Raw genomic sequence first — 18,939 nt, forward strand, 5'->3', positions numbered from 1 at the left:
TGTGTGGATTGGTGAGAAAACTAAATCCATTTTAAATTCAGGCTGTATCACAACAAAATGTGGAATAAATCAAATGGGAATTAATACTTTCCATATAGACTGTTGGTCATCAGATAGGAGGAGAGGATCTGACTCACGAAGGATGATAATCTATTTTGCCTTGACCTATAGCCAACTGATTAAGACCTGATGCACTCAGATGGAACATCTTGGTGAGACGCAGAAATCAGATGTACTATATGTTTGCACTCTCAGTGGTTAGCTGAAATGGAAAAGCAAACTTCAGAGAACCTTATCTGAGCTAGGGCATAGCTGACCGTTCTACTTTATTTTTAGAGCAAGCTAAAAATAGCCTGCCCTCACCGTTTACATGCAGTTTGAGGTCAACCGATGTAAGAGTGAGAGAAAAAGCTCACATATGCGGTTGGAAACTATTGAACATATTCCTTTAAGTCTTCTGCCAAGACAAAGCTGAAAGGTGTCAACTATTTTAGTCTGAAATGCAGAACATTGATTATTTTTCTCAAACCTTTGCAATTGTTTGATAGATTTGCTGGCGTATGTGTTTGTGTGCGCAGTGGAAACACTTGAAGATATGACCACAAACCAAGGGCCCATTTTACATCTTCTAGCTTTATTTAGTAGTTTAGTAGTATAAATGAGTTGTATTGGCAGACCGTGATAAGCACCACTGGGCCCTGCAGTGAAGACTGAACACATTTCCACATTATAACAGGCTTGTTAAGTTGTTATTCATTGTGTATGTCTACTCAAGCGATGAGTGAACGGACTATAAAAACAAAAATGTAAAACATAAAAAGACGACATCAATTACAAAATAAACATTTTTAACACACAGATGAAAGGAGAAGTGATTGAATCTAGACAATCACATTGGCCCACGGTTCTTTCCCATTGAATTTCTTTACATTTTTGCATATTCCTAAAAAGCAAGTATAATGTTCTAGAACAACCAAAACACAGTGCATTCATTCTGTCATTTGGGCCAGTATAACCTGCCATATGGAAAACAACACAATGCAGAGAAATGTACAGGAAGTCATGAATCTTGTGTTTGCACCCAGCATGAGTGATCAATCTACAGTGTGAATGGAGTGACTCGGCAGAGCAGAGCAGTGCAGCAAGGTACAGTACAGGAAAACACACATCTACACTATGCCACACAATCAAAGGAGGCGTGTGTTCACAGTTCACAACATTAAAAAATATGTGTCTAAATGTGTGCAATGAATGAAGGTTTTAAGTGTAAATGTGTTCTAGATCATAGTATAAGAGAAGGAAGAGGAATGTGTGTTTGGACTACAGCGGATGTGAGAGATGGGACTCTTCAACCCCTCCTGTGCTGAGGAACCGATCCTATACACACAGACACATGGGGAATAAATAACAGATGTGAAAGGCAACAACCGGAACAAAGGAGGGACATACAGTAATTGAAACCAGGAGAACAAGTCTCCAGATTCACTTGCACAAGACACATGCATACCAATGAAATTATGAGAAACAGTTGGGTGGGGGATCGTACCATCTAGACCCTTGGAGTATACAGTATATCTGATTCATCCTTTATTTTGTCCCCTCAGCTTGTGGCTCGAAGTTTGACATGTATACAGTATTATATTTAATCTTCATTTGTATATATTCTCATATTTATCACACAATTCATCACTGAACACCCTGGCATTGAGTAGCTTCGGAGCAGGGTAGGAGAGACTGGGAGATATAAGTTACTGGAGGAAGAGAGGGCCACCGGTGAGGGCGGCTACCCTATGTGGAGTGAGGGAGAGATGGGACGATTTAGCAGGAGACCTCCATGGTCTGGGGCCCAGGCTGGTTGTCCAGGCCCCCAGTGGTGTTGGCTCTCTCCAGCAGGCTATTGAGGTTGCGACTGCGGATGCTGTCCATGGAGGTGATGCTGGAGGAGGAGGTGGTGCGGGATCGGACCAGACGACTCATTCCAGCCGTGGGCACTACGACACAACACAGGAGTGTTAACATGCCAGTCACAAGGTAGAGCACTTCATGCAATGCAGGAAGCATTATGATGTGTTCCCTCTGTTAGGGAATCACATCAAGAAATCATACAAATACTGCAGACATTAACCATGCAGACAAATCTGAGGAAATAAAGGGACCAATTTATTTTTTAAGACTTCAGTACCAGACACAACTACACTATGCAAGCCAAAGACTCTGACAAGCATGTCTTGTAAAAAAGGCAATACAATAATAGCATAAAGCACTGAAAGAAATTGATAAAGGCAAAATGAAGCAAAACTAGCACCATGTGCAACAATAGTAAAGAATCTAACATAAGTTTCATGCTTAAAGGAGCCACATTACCACTTAAACAAATGTCAAAGTATGCAGACGGTTCTCTACTTAATTGAACAATACAGATGACCGAAATGACCAATAATATGACGTTAAACGGACTTTCTGAGCATACACTGACATTCATGAAATGTGTGTTAGGTTGAATGGAGGCTGGTATTTGGCCAACTGGTCTAAAACTCCTACTGCTTTAACACCTGGTACCTGATTCGTTGCTCAGGTGACTGAGAAGAATGTAGGGAACTGTTAGCATTGATGGAGGGAGGAAAGGTTTGAAAAAAGAAGAAAGGAGAACGTATTGGACGGGAATAAGGTTTATGAAGGTTGAGGTAATGAATAGAAGTCATTTTGAAGGAAAAGACAACTGCTGTATACCAGAGAGACAACCCCCCCCCACCAAAAAAAACAAAAAAAACAATGTGTTCTTCCTGTCTGATTCTGGGGTAGGGCAGAGACAGAGATAGCCCAAATGAGACAAAGCAGAATTTTGGCCAAAACTCAACGGGCCCTTACAGCAAAACAACACCAACACTGTGACGAGAGTGTACCCTCATACATCTGTCAACGTGGTTTACAGGGTGCTGCACTGGGATCGTGACGAGATGCGTTAATGTCATGGCATAGAGTCATGGCATAGAGTCCATACCCTATTGGGAAAAAAAGTATTTATTTCATAATGGGAAGATATTCTCGCAGCCTCTCCAACAAAGTTGCTGTAATTTAAATGGTTTGAAGTAGCTAGTTACATCAACAACTGTGTCAAATGATCTGTCTTTTTAATACATGCCTAAAATGTGATACCATTTCTTTCAATATGTGTCGGGTGATTTCACTACTTAGTTTTAGGATTATTGAGATGACTTACGAATTTATATTTGATATTATGTGCTTATTTCTTTGCATCTATGTCTCTCGCTGTCGAAGAAAACAGACTTGAAACGTAAAACTATGCTGCTTCAAACTAACCTCGCTTCGCTGACGTTTCGGCCTCTGCGTGCAGTAGAACATATCTCATAGATGACTATGAGAAGAGGCTTTAATCAACTCTAATCTGACAGTGAAATGTCCTAATCTAATCATCAATCAAATGTTTTTATAAAGCCCTTTCACATCAGCAGATGTCACAAAATGCTTCTACAGAAACCCAGCCTAAAACCCCAAACAGCAAGCAATGCAGGTGCAGAAGCACAACGGCTTGGAAAAACTCCCTAGAAAGGCAGGAACCTAGGAATAAACCTAGAGAGAAACCAGGCTCTGAGGGGTGGCCAGTCCTCTTCTGGCTGTGCCTCTGCAGGGAGTGACTCTGTGCTGCATGGCCTTTACCTCCACTCTGCAATTCTCCTCTCACACAGTGACACCTGGGGCTGCATGCAACACTCCCACTGAGGAGGACTGGGGGAGGAAACAGAAGAGCCTAGTACCATATAAATGCTGTGCTGGTGAAAGGTGAGAGGTGAAAACAGAGAAGCCTTTGCTTTGTGTAACAGGAAGAGCTGCATCCTAACAATTTGGTTAGAAAACAAAAACACACAAGGCAAGAGAGTCTCTCCCACGCAGAATTGAACAGGAAGTCAATTGCTGTTCAGAACATCTTTGTTGCTCGTCATTCATGCTACAAGCACTGTTTCTCACCTACTAAGAACTGAGGCTAGTCAACACTGCAAAGATGAAAGAGGAAATGACGTTAGCTGTGAGGCGTGAGGAGCAGCCTCCTCCGTGACCAGTGTGACAAAAAGAGGGTCCTTTCAGACACAACTGGCTGCACTCCAAACCCAGGAGGGGGTCTGGCAAAGGCTCATGGGAAACCGTGATGAAAACAATACTCATTGCAGCAACAGTTGTTATTTTGCTCACGTCAACAGGAAATACGTTCAGAACACATATGTTAACCACAAAGACGTACAACAGCTTGTTAGTGGATAATCAATACCCAAGAGTCAAATTCCAAGGTAAGCAAACAGTTACCAGTGGCCAGAGACATTATTTATTTTTTAAGTATGCTAGAAAGGAGTGGTTATTGAGATCACACATTTATAAAGAAAAGTAAGAGTTGTGTACTTACTATAACCCATACCCTGAACAAAGTACTTGAAGGCCTCTGCCAGTTTCCCAGGCTATTGAGGAGACGACAGTAAGTTAGTTATCAATGTAAATAAAAAATGACATAAAAAAACACACACAAGGACATAATAACAGCATTTCAGAAGCTCAAACCTCACCTGCACAACCTGAGGCAAGCCTCCACAATCAGCCATCTACAGAGAGAGAGAGAACCTGTGTCATTACACATGCAATAGCTTAGCATCAAATTTCTATGCATGACACACACAGGATGTCCTGCTTCACCTCACCTTAAACAGTGTAGTCTTCGTTGGATTTAACCTGGAATTGCACTCCACCTGAAACAAGGTTAAAGAGTGTTAGTGGACAAAACTTAATCTCATAAAGGAACTGATTTTCAACATTTAGTTCCATCATCCTACTACATATACACACAAGCATGTAGAAGCGAACAATCCATAGTCAGAAGCTAAACAACAACCACCTTTAACTAACTCACCACTGCCTCCACTGCAGGAGATGTGTCTCCAACCACCAACAGAGAAGGGCACCTGGAGGGGAAGAGAGTAGTTTCCATAAGCACTGTGAGTTACAATAGGTCCGCTTGAGCATACTGTTGAAAACACGTCAGTCCAAACTTTCAAACTCACGTCAGTGTGTTCACTGTCTCCTCATTCAGACCAATGACTGGCCTCTCGATTTCCAGATCCCGACGACTGTCATTGAAAAAAAGAGAAAAAAAAGGTTAAAGCCACACTTAGTAAGTCAGTAGTAAAGTCAGCGAGTACCTTGGGCAGGAGTGGATCCCTGCCCCATCTCCACTCCTGCCTAGCGTACCCGTTGTAGGAGGCACAGAAGAGGGCCAGGTTGTCCTGATTGATGTCCTGGGCGATGTGAAGGCGGTAGGTCTGGATCAGCTCTTGGTTGTCTGTTAGCTCATCCTAGAGGAACACACAAGGCATCAGCATGGCTATGTGTGTGGATGGTATCATGATGTCATCTTCGATCACTTTTATATAAAAATGTTTCAAACCAGGTTAGTTTTTTTGAATATTATCAAAGGTGAACGGAACTCAAAGATGGGCAGATGCCAACCCATCATACTCACAGTGCTGAAGTGGTGAGCCATCACTGTGTCCACGATGTTACTGGTCCATCCAGAGAGCTGAAGAGAAAAAAAACAGGACAAGGTCTAAGTAATACATAGCTAGGACTGTGGCAGTCAAGACATTTTGTCAGACGGTTATTGTCATGCAAAAAAGTCTGCCGGTCTCACGGTAATGAACCGTTAATTAACATAAACATTTAGCATGTACTACCTGTACTACCTGTACTACCTGTTCACCCACGACTGCATGGATCCAACACCATCATTAAGTTTTCTGACGACACAACAGTGGTAGGCCTGATCACCGACAATGATGAGACAGATTATAGGGAGGAGGTTAGAGACCTGGCAGTGTGGTGCCAGGACAACAACTTCTCACTCAATGTGAGTCAGACAAAGGAGCTGATCGTGGACTACAGAAAAGGCGGGCCGAACAGGCATTAACATCGACGGGGCTGTAGTCGAGTTTCAAGTTCCTTTGTGTCCACATCACCAACAAACTATCATGGTCCAAACATACCAAGACAGTTGTGAAGAGGGCACAATAACACCCTCCCCCCTCAGGAGACTGAAAAGATTTGGCATGGGTCGCCAGATCCTCAAAAAGTTCTACAGCTGCACCATTGAGAGCATCCTGGCTGGTTGCATCACTGCCTGGTATGGCAACTGCTCAGCATCCGACCGTAAGGTACATCACTGGGGCCAAGCTTCCTGACATCCAGGACCTATATACTAGGCGGTGTCAAAAAATTGTCATAGACTGTTCTCCCTGCCACCGCACGGCAAGTGTGGGACCAAAAGGCTCCTTAACAGCTTCTACCCCCAAGCCATATGACTGCTGAACAATTCATAAAATGTACCCCCCCCCCCCCATTTGTTTTTTACACTGCTGCTACTTATCTATGCATAGTCACTTCACCCCTACCTACATGTACAAATTACCTCGACTAACCTGCACCCCCGCACATTGACTCGGTAAAGGTACCCCCTGTATATAGCCTCGTTATTGTTATTGCGTTGATTTTAATAATTTTTTACTTTAGTTTATTTGGTAAATACTTCTTGAACTGCACTGTTGGTTAAGGGCTTGTAAATAAGCATTTCACGGTAAGGTATACCTGTTGTATTTGGCGCTGGTGACAACTAAAGTTTGATTTGATTTAACTTTGTTACTGTACCCAAGAAAGCAATGGTAACTGAACTCAATGACTATCGCCCCGTAGCACTCACTTGTCATCATGAAGTGCTTTCAGAGGCTAGTTAAGGATCATATCAGCTCTACCTTACCTGACACCCTAGAGCCACTTCAAATTGCATACTGCCCCAAGAGACCCAGAGACAGTGCAATCGCCATCGCACTGCACATTGGCCTATTCCATCTGTACAAGAGGAATACCAATGTAAGAATGCCGTTCATTGAATACAGCTCAGCCTTCAACACCATAGTACCCTCCAAGCTAATCATTAAGCTTGAGGCCCTGGGTCTCAACCCCACCCTGTGCAATTGGGTCCTGGACTTTCTGACGGGCCGCCCCCAGGTGATGAAGGTAGGAAAAAACATCTCCACTTCGCTGATCCTCAACACTGGGGCCCCACAAGGGTGCGTGCTCAACCCCCTCCTGTACTCCAGGTTCACCCATGAGTGCGAGGCAACGCAGGCCTCCAACTCAATCATAAGTTTGCAGTTGACACAACAGTAGTAGGCCTGATTACCAACAATGACGAGGCAGCCTACAATGATGAGGTGAGGGCCCTGGCGACGTGGTCCCAGGAAAATAACCTCTCCATCAATGTCAACAAAATGAAGCACGCTCCAATCCACATCGATGGGACCGCAGTGGAGAAGGTGAAAAGTGTCAAGTGCCTCGGCATACACATTTTCTGGGGCGGCAGGGTAGCCTAGTGGTTAGAGCATTGGACTAGTAACCGGAAGGTTGCAAGGCAGTTAACCCACTGTTCCTAGGCCGTCATTGAAATAAGAATTTGTTCTTAACTGACTTGCCTGGTTAAATACTGGTAAAAAATAAATAAAAATTACTGACCATCTGAAATGGTCCACCCACACAGACAGTGTGGGGAAGAAGGCGCAATAGCGCCTCTTCAACCTCAGTAGGATGAAGAAATTTGGCTTGGCCCCTAAGATCCTCACAGACTTTTACAGATGCACAATTGAGAGCATCCTGTCAGGCTGTGCCCCGCAACCGCAGGGCTCTCCAGAGGGTGGTGCAGTCTGCACAACGCACCACCGGGGGCAAACTGTCTGCCCTCCAGGACACCTTCAGCACCCGATGTCACAGGAAGGCCAAAAAGATCATCAAGGACAACAACCACCCGAGCCACTGCCTGTTCACCCCACTACCATCCAGAAGGCAAGGTCAGTACAGGTGCATCAAAGCTGGGACAGAGAGACTGGAAAACAGTTTATATCTCAAGGCCATCAGACTGTTAAATAGCCATTACTAGCTGGCTACCACCCGGTTACTCAACTCTGCACCTTAGAGGCTGCTGCTCCATATACATAGACATGGAATCACTGGTTACTTTAATAATGGAACACTAGTCACTTTAATGTTTGCATACTGCTTTACTTATTTCATATGTATGTACTGTATTCTATTCTACTGTATTTTAGTCAATGCCACTCCAACATTGCTCGTCCTAATATTTAAACATTTCTTAATTTCATTCTTTTACTTTAGATTTGTGTGTATTGTTGTGCATTATTGTTAGATACTACTACGCTGTTGGAGCTAGGAACACAAGCATTTTGCTCCACCCTGCTAAATATGTGTATTTGATTTGATTTGATGCCAAATCATATATTTGTATGATTTTATAGTAAGAAGTATATAATTTAATTTGAGCGCAAAAGTGATCATTTGAAACAGGCCCTATATGCTAGATTTAGAGCTATGTGGCAACTTTAGTTGTGAATGATACAAACCTTAGAATGTCTTAGAAATCAAAACATATATGGGATGCATGATGCGACTATAGGCTTTGATGATTTGAGGAAGTCAAGTTCCTTGCCTCAGGCTGCACTGCTGTTCTCTCATCAAGTGATCATATTTTCACCCATCAAAAAATGTGTAATCTGTATGCACTCGAATAGCGAATGAAGGCCGTGCGCTTTCCCGGAGGTCTGTTTTCAATGATTCCGGATAGGCTACTTCTATTTTATAGCGGAGCTGTGCTTAATATGAGCAGCTGAGAAATAAATACACTTATTTCACTCCATGCATCAACTACTGTTTGAGAAGAATGCTCTCACTGCGCGACAGGTGATATTCCGCCTAAATTCTGAATGCCATGGGCTCTCCAACCCTGTTCCTGCACCTACCAAGTGCTTAATTTCGGAAACCAAGTGAAATCTGTTATGGAAAATCAACAATAACATGTTTTCGCAACGAAACATATTTCACCCAATTAATTCTGAAAAGAAAAAACTATTACTAGGCTATTCAAAATCAAATACAAATTCACTATACTTGTAGACTAACTGTTAGCCGCCCTGCACAAATCAATGAACCAACAGGATCGACTAGGGCTATACGTTCTCTCCCAGACTAGTGTATAGAAATTTTGGAGCATAGCATAAGGTAACCAGTCCATCCAGTATGAATAATAATAATACAGTCTACACTCAAAGGCGATTACTCAAATTTGTTTAATTTTGGAGTAGAGGCTAGAGCATTTATGTTTTTCTGCCATGGGTAATATGTGATACTGGGACAATCATCATTTTTATTACATTTATTTATTTTTTCAGGCTTGGGCTCATTAGCCTATGAGTGTGCATAAGCTTTACTATTTGAAGGAATCACCTTAGAAATCACTGTCAATTTAGTTGCATAAGGCTTTGAAACAACATCCACAACAACCATGTTTTCCACTTAGTTTCAACCTGCCGTTGAACTTCTTTCTTCAAATTGGTCAGTAAGGTGAGTTTTAAAAGCATGATACTGTTTTGATGATAAGTGGCTGATGTGATTTTCAACCTGATGGTCGTTAGCGAGTTGGGTACTACCAAAACATGTCCAGAGTGCATAGAACTGCATAGAACTGGGGGGCTCTCGAGTGGCACTGAGGTCTAAGGCACTGCATCTCAGTGCTAGAGGCGTCACTAAAGACCCTGGTTCGATCCCGGGCTGTATCACAACTGGCTCGGGAGTCCCATCGGGTGGCGCACAATTGGCCCAGCGTCGTCCGGGTTAGGGGAGGGTTTGGCCGGGGTAGGCAGTCTTTGTAAAATAATAATTTATTCTTAACTGACTTGCCTAGCTAAATAAAGGTTAAATAAATGTATATATATTTTTTTTAAATGGTCACATGGAATTTTATTGTCGTTATGACTCATGACTGCCGGTGTGACGGTAATATGGTCACTTCTAGGAGATCAAATGATCTATGTCTTGGTCTGTAAATACGGGTGATTGGTTTGAGGACTACTGACCTTGGAGGCAGCCCAGTCGATCCATCCCTCGGCACACGGATCCACGTTGATCAGAACCAGGCCCTCTACCAGAGCAGGGTTGTTCAGCTGCAGGCGAGAGGAACAACATATCAGCCCCCAACACGAGGTGAAGCAGCATAGCATCATTCCAGTCTTCATTCTTAGTATAGTAAGAAAGGAATGAAGATGATGATGAACATCTCAGGGAGATGTGGTGATTGGCGTCCAAACTGCATTCAGAATGCTACAAACATTTGTCATTTTCAAGAAAGGCCAGATGTATCAACAGAGGCGGCTGAGATGCTGGTTACCCGAAACTACATGTTAACATCAAATGCAACGATAGTTGTTACCAATCTAGCTACCTTATTTCCATTTCACTCCAACCCCTAACTGATGGAATTTGAAAATAAATGTTGAGCAGACCCCCAGAGAAACATCAAACACTGTGATTCCTAAATCCTCCAGACTATATATTATATTATTTTTTTCTCTCTCTCTCTCTCTCAGAATGTAGCAGAGCTAAAATAAGCCAGGCATTGAGCGCAGAAAGAAAAAGAACACAAGAGAGATGGCGAGTGAATAGCAAGGTGATTCACCCCCCCCCCCCCCCCCCCCCCCCTCAGAATGGCACGGTTTATAATAGACAAGAGGACTGGTGAAACGCTGCTGTGTGAGTTGGGTGTTCAGACTTTAGAGGAAGCTGTAATAGTCCACACAGAGATGAACTGAGCGAGACAGGTGATTTCGGGGAAAAAGAGAATAGACATTGGATGAGAGAGCTGTTGGCAAGTGTTAAGTAGACTTACTGCAAACCGGGATAGGATGTAGGCTCCTGCTCCCACGCCAATCCCAATCACACTGTTCACCCTGTGGACATCAGGAAATACATCACACTCTCAGCAACACCAACTTCCACTGGTTTATCCATCACAACCTGAACAAGCCAAGTGATCAATGTCCATGTCACTCACTTGAGCTGAGTCATAACCGAGGGCAGCATCTCAGACAGTTCGTCCATGGTCGGGTACTGGTACCCGGTGGGGAAGGGTGCTGCCGCCTCCTGCTGTCCGGGGGCATCCACGTGGACCACAGCAAAGTGCTGCGTGATCTCCAGCATGTCCTCAAAGTTAAACAGCGTGTTGAAGCATGACTTATCTGCACAGAGAGGGGACCAAAAGGATAGTAATGCAAACCCATTCATTAGATATGGAGAATTAGAATCTGGGTGGTTCGAGCCCTGAATGCTGATTGGCTGATAGCCGTGGTACATCAGACCATATACCATGGGTACGACAAAACATTTATTTTTACATCTTTAATTACGTTGGTAACCAGTTTATAATAGCAATAAGGCACCTCTGGGGTTTGTGATATTTGCCAATATACCACAGCTAAGGGCTGTGTTCAGGCATTCCCTGATGCGTCATGCCTAAGAACAGCTCTTAGCCGTGGTATATTGGCCATATACCACACCCCCACGTGCCTTATTGCTTAAGTAAACCTAGAAATAAGATACACAAGAATGGCACAAACCTATCATACATGAAACACAAATCCATGGCATAAACTTACAAGTAATACTTATAGAAGATATGTTACATGTTTATAAACACATTGTCTTAGATTATAGTATTACGGTTAATCTGCACACTCACGATTGAGGCCGATGTCATGGTAGGTGAGGATTACTGGCCGGTTGCCCTTGGGAACGCCCCTCATGGTCACATGGAGCACGCCATGCTGAGTCTCAATATCATGCTCCTGCAGCCAATCAGAGAGGAAAACAGACAGGTCAAGGCGTTGGTAGACAGAGCTGAACAGTACGGAGGTAGGGAGGGAGCCACCGACATAGGGAGGGGCCAGACCGACATATGCCCAATTCCAAACGGACTCCTAGGCCCTTGAGGTCGAGGACATTTTCACTGTTTTTTTCTTATCTAATCTTTTTCAATCTACAACAAGTGCCTCAGGGTCTGTGTAGGGGGATCTGGAGTGGGTTGGATGTGGACATTTATGGATTCATATCCTAATTACAGCTTACTACATCATTCCTCAGATATGAGAATGACATAAAAAGCCAAACAAATTGACAATCCAATACTGAGTGAGTCCTTATGATTGAATGCATACAGACTATACAGCTTCCTGTCTCCTTTCCAGAGCCCTCAGATGGGACGAGGAGGAGCAGAGAGTGTGCACTGGGCAGAGGATCAGATGGTTCTCTTGGAGATTTTAAAATGCACTCCACCCCAAAGTATTACGGTGCAAAAATCCAGAGTCATCGCCTCCATTGAAAGCTGCCACTGAAGGGAGGACTATTCAAATTCAGACTCAAACTGCCTTCATTTTTCTCCATGCCTCTCTCTGCACTAAATAGCTTCCTTTCTTAACAAGAGACTGAACCCTAAAATTACACAGAGACAGAGACTAGAGCCATCTATAAAATGCTGAATGATTTTTTAGGATTCCAAGTCTGTGCATTAAGGTTTTCAGTGTAACCGAGTCAGATAATAATCTGGTTGACCAAGGCAAATTAGGCCCAAAAATATGACAGCACTAAACTGCCATCTTTCTGAGCTTCATCACATATCATGACTTGAAACAGGAAGTGATGCAATACACCAAGGAAATAACAGCGTCATTCCCTGGTGTTCCTTCACACTTTCTAAAGACCGATCCTGTACCTCTCTAAATTCGTGACAGCAGTATCTACAAGGTCGGCATGACTTGGGACTGGGTATCTGAGCATGTTAGTGTATGAGTGTGAGCGAGTGTGTATAGGAGCATGAGGTCGTGGTGGTCACAGAGCTTGCCTAGTCTCAGGGCGCACTGGTCATGCAATAATTAAGCGAGAGCGAAAGGAGCCTCCTCTGCTCAGAGGCAGGGCTGGGAACACTGCAGCAGGAACCATTTGAACCTTTAAGAAATGAGAAGGGTGGAATTCAAAGTTCCTCTGGAGGAAGTGAAGGTTCAACCTACCGGTCAAGGACAAGGCAGTGGTATCCCTGTTTAAGATCTCAACCAAACATACCAGCCATTTTCAATGCTTTAAAATTCACTATAGTCAGATTACGACTTCATTTAAATGCACGGAGGCAGGTACATGCATTAATCAACAGCCAGGCGCCCACAGAGTGGAGACAAAGACAAACACAGAACAGAAACACTCCCTTCTGTGTTGCTGCACGACCCGTTGTTATTAACAATGAAACACTCCCTTCTGTGTTGCTGCACGACCCGTTGTTATTAACAATGAAACACTCCCTTCTGTGTTGCTGCACGACCTGTTGTTATTAACAATGAAACACTCCCTTCTGTGTTGCTGCACGACCTGTTGTTATTAACAATGAAACACTCCCGTCTGTGTTGCTGCAAAAGGAGAGTGTTTCAGGTTGAGAGAAGGACAGCAACAAGGACACCGTGAGTGAGATAAAAGCGATTGTTCAAATAAATGGAGCACAAACACACACACAATCTGAGGCTGCTGATGGAGTGAGAAGAAGAAGAGGCAGAATGATAGAACAGAAGAGAGAAGATAAGTTGAGCATGAAAGAGCGATTAAAGATGGATAAAAGGATGACAGAGGAGAGGAGACCCAATGATGAAAAACAAACACAAGGGAGTGGCTTTCTTGGCATAGAGGAAGAAAATGGTTTATCATAAACACCATGATCTGAACAAGGCCCCATATCCAGTCCTCTAGCTTAGAGCCTTGTCTTTGGGTTGTATTGATGTAGGAGTAAGCCATGCATGCGGTCTGTTTTCCTTCATCTTTCTCTCTTTACACACGCGCACACACACACCGCAGTTGAGCCTCAGACGCAAACAGAACTGGGGCGGGGCTGCTGGCCTGAAGAGGGAGGGCTGAGAGGAGTGAGCACTGCAATGGCTGCACCCCTTTTATCCTTTACCAAAGTGAAACTATGCTTCTTTAATGAGGGTTTAGACCAAATTCATAGAATGTGGAGGAGAATGTTAATGTGGGGTTTGGATTTGTGTATCGTCAAAGACGGCTGATAATGATCTATAACAAATGGAGGCCTAAGGACAGAGAGGTGCCCTGCAGAGACACCCAGAGGAATCTGCCAAAGATGGAAACAAAGTCACACAGAGAAGGAAAAGAGAGAACAAGGAGAGGATAGAGAGGGTGAGGAAGGAGGAGAGGATAGAGAGGATAGAGAGGGTGAAGGAGGAGGAGGAGAGGATAGAGAGGGTGAGGGAGGAGGAGGAGAGGATAGAGAGGGTGAGGGAGGAGGAGGAGAGGATAGAGAGGGTGAGGGAGGAGGAGATGATAGAGAGGGTGAGGGAGGAGAGGATACACACACACCTGTCTATGTCTTGGGGTTGAAAAAAAACATTTAGCCTGTGAAAGGTCCTCGTGTGATATCTTTCAGACTTCAACAAATCTGTCGTTGTTATGTGGGTGAAAGATCAGCTCCTGGTCCCTGTCAGACTGTTGCAGTTCACACACATGGATCACAAGGCCTGTCTAGCTGGTCTCGGTCACCACTGATATGTACAGAGAAAACTGCTATTTTCTCTTCACGATCTGGCAAACACAGACACAGAAATACAGTACATCCAGAGACGTGCACACACAGACAGGTACATACGCATACCCTTCCGCCTACCATGCTGTATGCTGAGACTCCTGAACACTTATACACATGCATATTTCATGCCATCACATTAAAATGTACCAACACACAAGAACACATTCATAAGTCTATGTTGACAACACACACACACACACACACAAACACGCACTTCACCGCAAACGAATACACACACAGTCTCAACAGTAAGTGCACGCAAACAAGACAAATCTAGTGTTCTCCTGTAGACAAACGTCCGCCCACGCAAATGCCTCTCTGCACACTGAAACGTCTCAGCTGCTTAGCCGTCTGTCTGGGGAGGCAGTTAGGCAGACAGGCAGGTGTGCTGCCAACCAGCCAGGGAGTCCTGCCCGGTCCAGCCCCTCACAGAGAGCCAGGGGCTCAGCACCCTGAACCTAAACCCAGCGAGGTGTGTCAGTTAGACGCACTCACCACTGCATTCCCAGAGCATGCGATCTGGTCCAGGTCCAGAATGGCTGACATGTTTCCCACGCAGGAGAGGACTGTGTGCTGCTAGGAGGGAGGGAGAGAGGGAGGCAGCGCAGGGTGGAGAGAGAGAGAGCAAGATAGAGAGAGAGAGAAAGAGAGGAGATAGAGACTCGCTGCACAAGTTAGACTAGCAAGAGGGAAGGGAGAGAGCAAAAGACAGACAAAGACAAAAAGGAGTGAGAGAAAGAGTGAATATTTTGAAAGAGAGGGATGGAAAAGATGCAGAGGGACAGAGAGGAGGGAAGAGAGAGGAAAAGAGAGTGGGAGAAGGAGAAGGAGAGAGTGAGACTGCAGTTTGTGCTTGGTAAGCACAGCGCGTCTGTGCGGCCAAGGCTTTGTCCCGGTAATTCTAATTGGATTTCAGCAGGTCAGGTGGGTAGAAAGGGGTTGAGCTAGAGAACAGAGGAAAGGGGGCGGGGGATGGATGGAGAGTGGAGAGGGTGCTGGGGTGGAGACATGCAGCACTCTGACGTCACAGAGAGAAATAGAGGGGTGCTGAAAAAGGGAAGGGATGCTGACATTGACTACTGACCCCTTCCTTCCACTGTATTCTGCATCAGCTCAGCAGCTGCGCTCTAAAGTCACTGTCTGATCCTGCTGAATTATCAGAGCATCACCTTGAGATGTCAGTTTACGGGCTGGAATTGGATTAAACACTACACCTGTCATCAATGAGCAACCAGGCTAATACATGATGACGAAATCCATTCTTCTTGTCGCAGAGTGTCAGACTAGACAGTGAGGGAAGAAGGTCTGCATTGAATATCAATATGAGCTCAGTCTTCCAATGCACCAATATGGTTTTGTAACAGCAGATTTTCCAGTAACTAAGACATTCAGTATTTTGATTTTATTCACTTACGACCCTGCAATCATTCGACCTGCTGTGACCCCAAGGTAATCCAATGCACTGTCACTGTGATGGGCTGCAAATGAGCACCTTGTGTCTAAGAGAGATGAACAAAATGGCTGTTACACTGTAATAACAATCCACGCTGCTCTATATCACTACTGTGAGTGTGTGTCTGTGTGTGTGAACAGTATGTATTTACTTATTGAGCTTGATAACGTGTTGATTCGTCATGTTCTCTTCTCTATTACCTGCAGGAAGCAGCTGGCCCGGTGGGCGGAGTTTCCACCAGGGGACCAATGGAACGTACATAAAATGTGTCGAGTGGGCGGAGCAGCACACTCACTTGTGTGTTCTATTGGTCCTACAGTGTTAACTCCACCTACCTACAGGGAGCGCCAGGCGAGCTGGGTGGAACGCACTACCTAGCGTCTCTACATTAATGATTCCCACTACTGCCCCACAGGGGGGTGCCACATACGTACATATATACTGTCCAAACACACGTTGACCGGTCTAATGGTGATGATGCGTGCATCTCTGGAATAAATTACCCCACTCGGATATCAATATCTGCTCTCTCATGCACACAGGCACACAGCAGCGATGCACACATCTTTTTTACTGATAAACACCACCATTTTTATTCAGGCATACATTTCTTACTACGATCTGCTTTGGTCCAATTCCACAGTGTTATAGAATGCAATCACGGAGACCCGGCGCGACTGTTTTGAAGTCTCTCAGGCACCACAGTGAGAGTGACAGTCATACTGCCACCACCCCCTCCAAGGAGACAGACAGATGGTCGGACGCTCAGAGGAGAAAGTAGAGGGCAGGGATAGTCACAGGGGACACTGATGTATTTCGTCAGCACGGTTTTCACCACAACTACATTTACCAACATCTGAATTCCATTTTAATATAAGCCTTTAAAAAAAATATATATAACATAGACAATCCTTCTGTATTGTACATGCAGGGTTGGGGAGTAACTAATCATAAATAAAAACGGTAACTGTAATCCATTACCAGCTAGAATATTGTAATCAGATTACAGATACCTTTGAAAAACTAGATGATTATTGAGGATTACTTTTAAATTCAGAAGGGATGTTTACGAAAACAAAATCTTTGACACTTCTCTGTTTTCTCAATGACATTCAAATCCGCATTGAAAAAAAGGCGCAAGTTTAAGTTTGTTCCACCTGAGAGAGTCTGACCACAAGTCAGAGACCACTATAATGACACACCAAATGTGTTTGATGGATCGAGGGAAAAGAGCAGGAATAGGCTTTTGTAGGCTACAGTCCAAGCTATGTCTTCCAATGGTGCGACTGCTGTCGGGATCCAAAGATGATCCAACTTGAATAAACGCTTGGAGGTCAGGATGACAGCAGTGGTGTAGTCTACGGTGATATGGATAAAAAGAGAAAAGTGGGGCTTTTATTGCTCAATCTAATTCATCCGGGTAAAAAAAATCTAAAATCCATAGGCCTAATGGACACATGCTCAGACTCGCACACTTTTGATTGACTTAAAGGGGCAATCTGTAGTTGCTACATCCATTTTTTGATTTATAAATGTATATCCATTGATTCTTGAAGAATGTAACTTATACATGCCTCATGAGCTCAGGTCAACTGTCACACTCCATGAGATCCTAAAATATAAACTAGATTTTTCTCCAATGTTTGTAAACATTGTAAATGTAAACAAACACTGTTTAGCCTCATAACATGGTTAAAATAATAATGTTGATATCATGGATGGTCAGTCCTTCCATCTATAGCTCTGTCTATTGAGTGATGGCATTTTTCCAGGCCCATCCCTCAGCTTTTTACCAAAACAGAGGCGGGGTGTCCATTTTGTTTTTGTTTCATCTGTGGATTTGCCCTTTAAACAGCTGCATATTATCAAGATATCACAGTGTCATCAACAAAAAGATAAAAAAATAAGCCTATAGCAAATGCAGCATATGGCATTCATTTTTCACATGTAAATAGCCCTTTTCAGTAGTGCTCAAAGCATGCCATTCCATGAGAGCAGCATTTATTTTATACTCCAATCAATGAGCCCAATCAGTCCTCCATGACAACAAAATCATAAACAACAGAGTAGGGCTGGCTAATAAACCCTTAGTTTTGGGGATATGCTCAGGAAAAAATGTTGGTTAATCTATACTTCCATATTTCCAAGTCCTATTCTTGAAGATCAAGGGGTATAACATTTATTGGAATGACTGGAATTCTGATATATCTTGACAATAAAAATAAAAAAAGTCTAATTGAATCGTATTATTTTATGTAGTAGAAAGTGATAGGTTAGAAGAAGCCTACGTAACCAACCCATAAAGTCAAATTTAACATCCATATATGGCCAGCTATGTAAACTTTAACATTGATTTATCCTGCAATAGATGTTGTTCAATTGGTAAAATATATATTTTTGTCTTCTTCTAATGCTTCTTAAGGGGAAAGTAATCTAAAAGTAAATTAATGTAATCTGATTATGTTACTGAGTTTGGGTAATCCCAAAATAACTGATTACAATTTTGGGCAGGTAACTAGTAACGGATTACAATTTAGAAAGTAAACCTACCCAACACTGTGTACTGGCACATCACGCTAAAGATCTGCTCCGTACCATCAGACAGGCTTACAGCGCCATCTCCTGGGCTAAATGAGATTAGCAAAACACAGGGGGCCACAGCAATGACTTGCAATCCCAGTTTGATGCTATACCAAGACATTTCACCCACTGAAGGGGAAGAGAGAGGACAGTGCATTTCCTGGAGGAGGCCAAGGTCAAGCTGAAGATATTGTCAGGTTCTTTACATTCATTCTAGTCTACACCGAAGAAAAATAAATGCAACGCAAAGTGTTTGTCCCATGTTTCATGAGCTGAACTAAAATATCCCAGAAATGTTTCATATGCACAAAAAGCTCATTTCTCCAAGGTTTTATGCACACATTTGTTTACATCCCTGTTAGTGAGCCTTCCT

General features: G+C 43.6%; 1 protein-coding gene across 5 annotated transcripts in view; it reads right to left on the reverse strand.

Moving 5' to 3' along the window:
- Positions 1–614: 614 nt before the first annotated feature.
- LOC110527914 (protein NDRG3) overlaps positions 615–18,939 on the reverse strand; it is a 67,430-nt gene continuing 49,105 nt past the window's right edge. The window contains exons 1-14 of one of the 5 annotated variants that reach the window (XM_021609521.2): positions 15,029–15,420; positions 11,636–11,741; positions 10,952–11,135; positions 10,787–10,847; positions 9,978–10,064; positions 5,525–5,581; positions 5,254–5,357; positions 5,067–5,132; positions 4,916–4,967; positions 4,707–4,754; positions 4,575–4,610; positions 4,418–4,469; positions 2,560–2,598; positions 615–1,991 (exon numbers count right to left, since the gene is read on the reverse strand). In XM_021609521.2, coding sequence (XP_021465196.1) covers positions 1,819–1,991; positions 2,560–2,598; positions 4,418–4,469; positions 4,575–4,610; positions 4,707–4,754; positions 4,916–4,967; positions 5,067–5,132; positions 5,254–5,357; positions 5,525–5,581; positions 9,978–10,064; positions 10,787–10,847; positions 10,952–11,135; positions 11,636–11,741; positions 15,029–15,079 — 1,116 coding nt within the window. In that variant the 5' untranslated portion in view covers positions 15,080–15,420 and the 3' untranslated portion in view covers positions 615–1,818. Of the gene's footprint in view, positions 1,992–2,559; positions 2,599–3,987; positions 4,014–4,417; positions 4,470–4,574; positions 4,611–4,706; positions 4,755–4,915; positions 4,968–5,066; positions 5,133–5,253; positions 5,358–5,524; positions 5,582–9,977; positions 10,065–10,786; positions 10,848–10,951; positions 11,136–11,635; positions 11,742–15,028; positions 15,421–18,939 lie in introns of those variants that run through there. The other 4 variants (XM_021609523.2, XM_021609520.2, XM_036983384.1 and 1 more) reach the window with 4 other exon arrangements.

This window comes from Oncorhynchus mykiss, chromosome 7, assembly GCF_013265735.2.
Source record: "Oncorhynchus mykiss isolate Arlee chromosome 7, USDA_OmykA_1.1, whole genome shotgun sequence".
Lineage (NCBI taxonomy): Eukaryota > Metazoa > Chordata > Actinopteri > Salmoniformes > Salmonidae > Oncorhynchus > Oncorhynchus mykiss.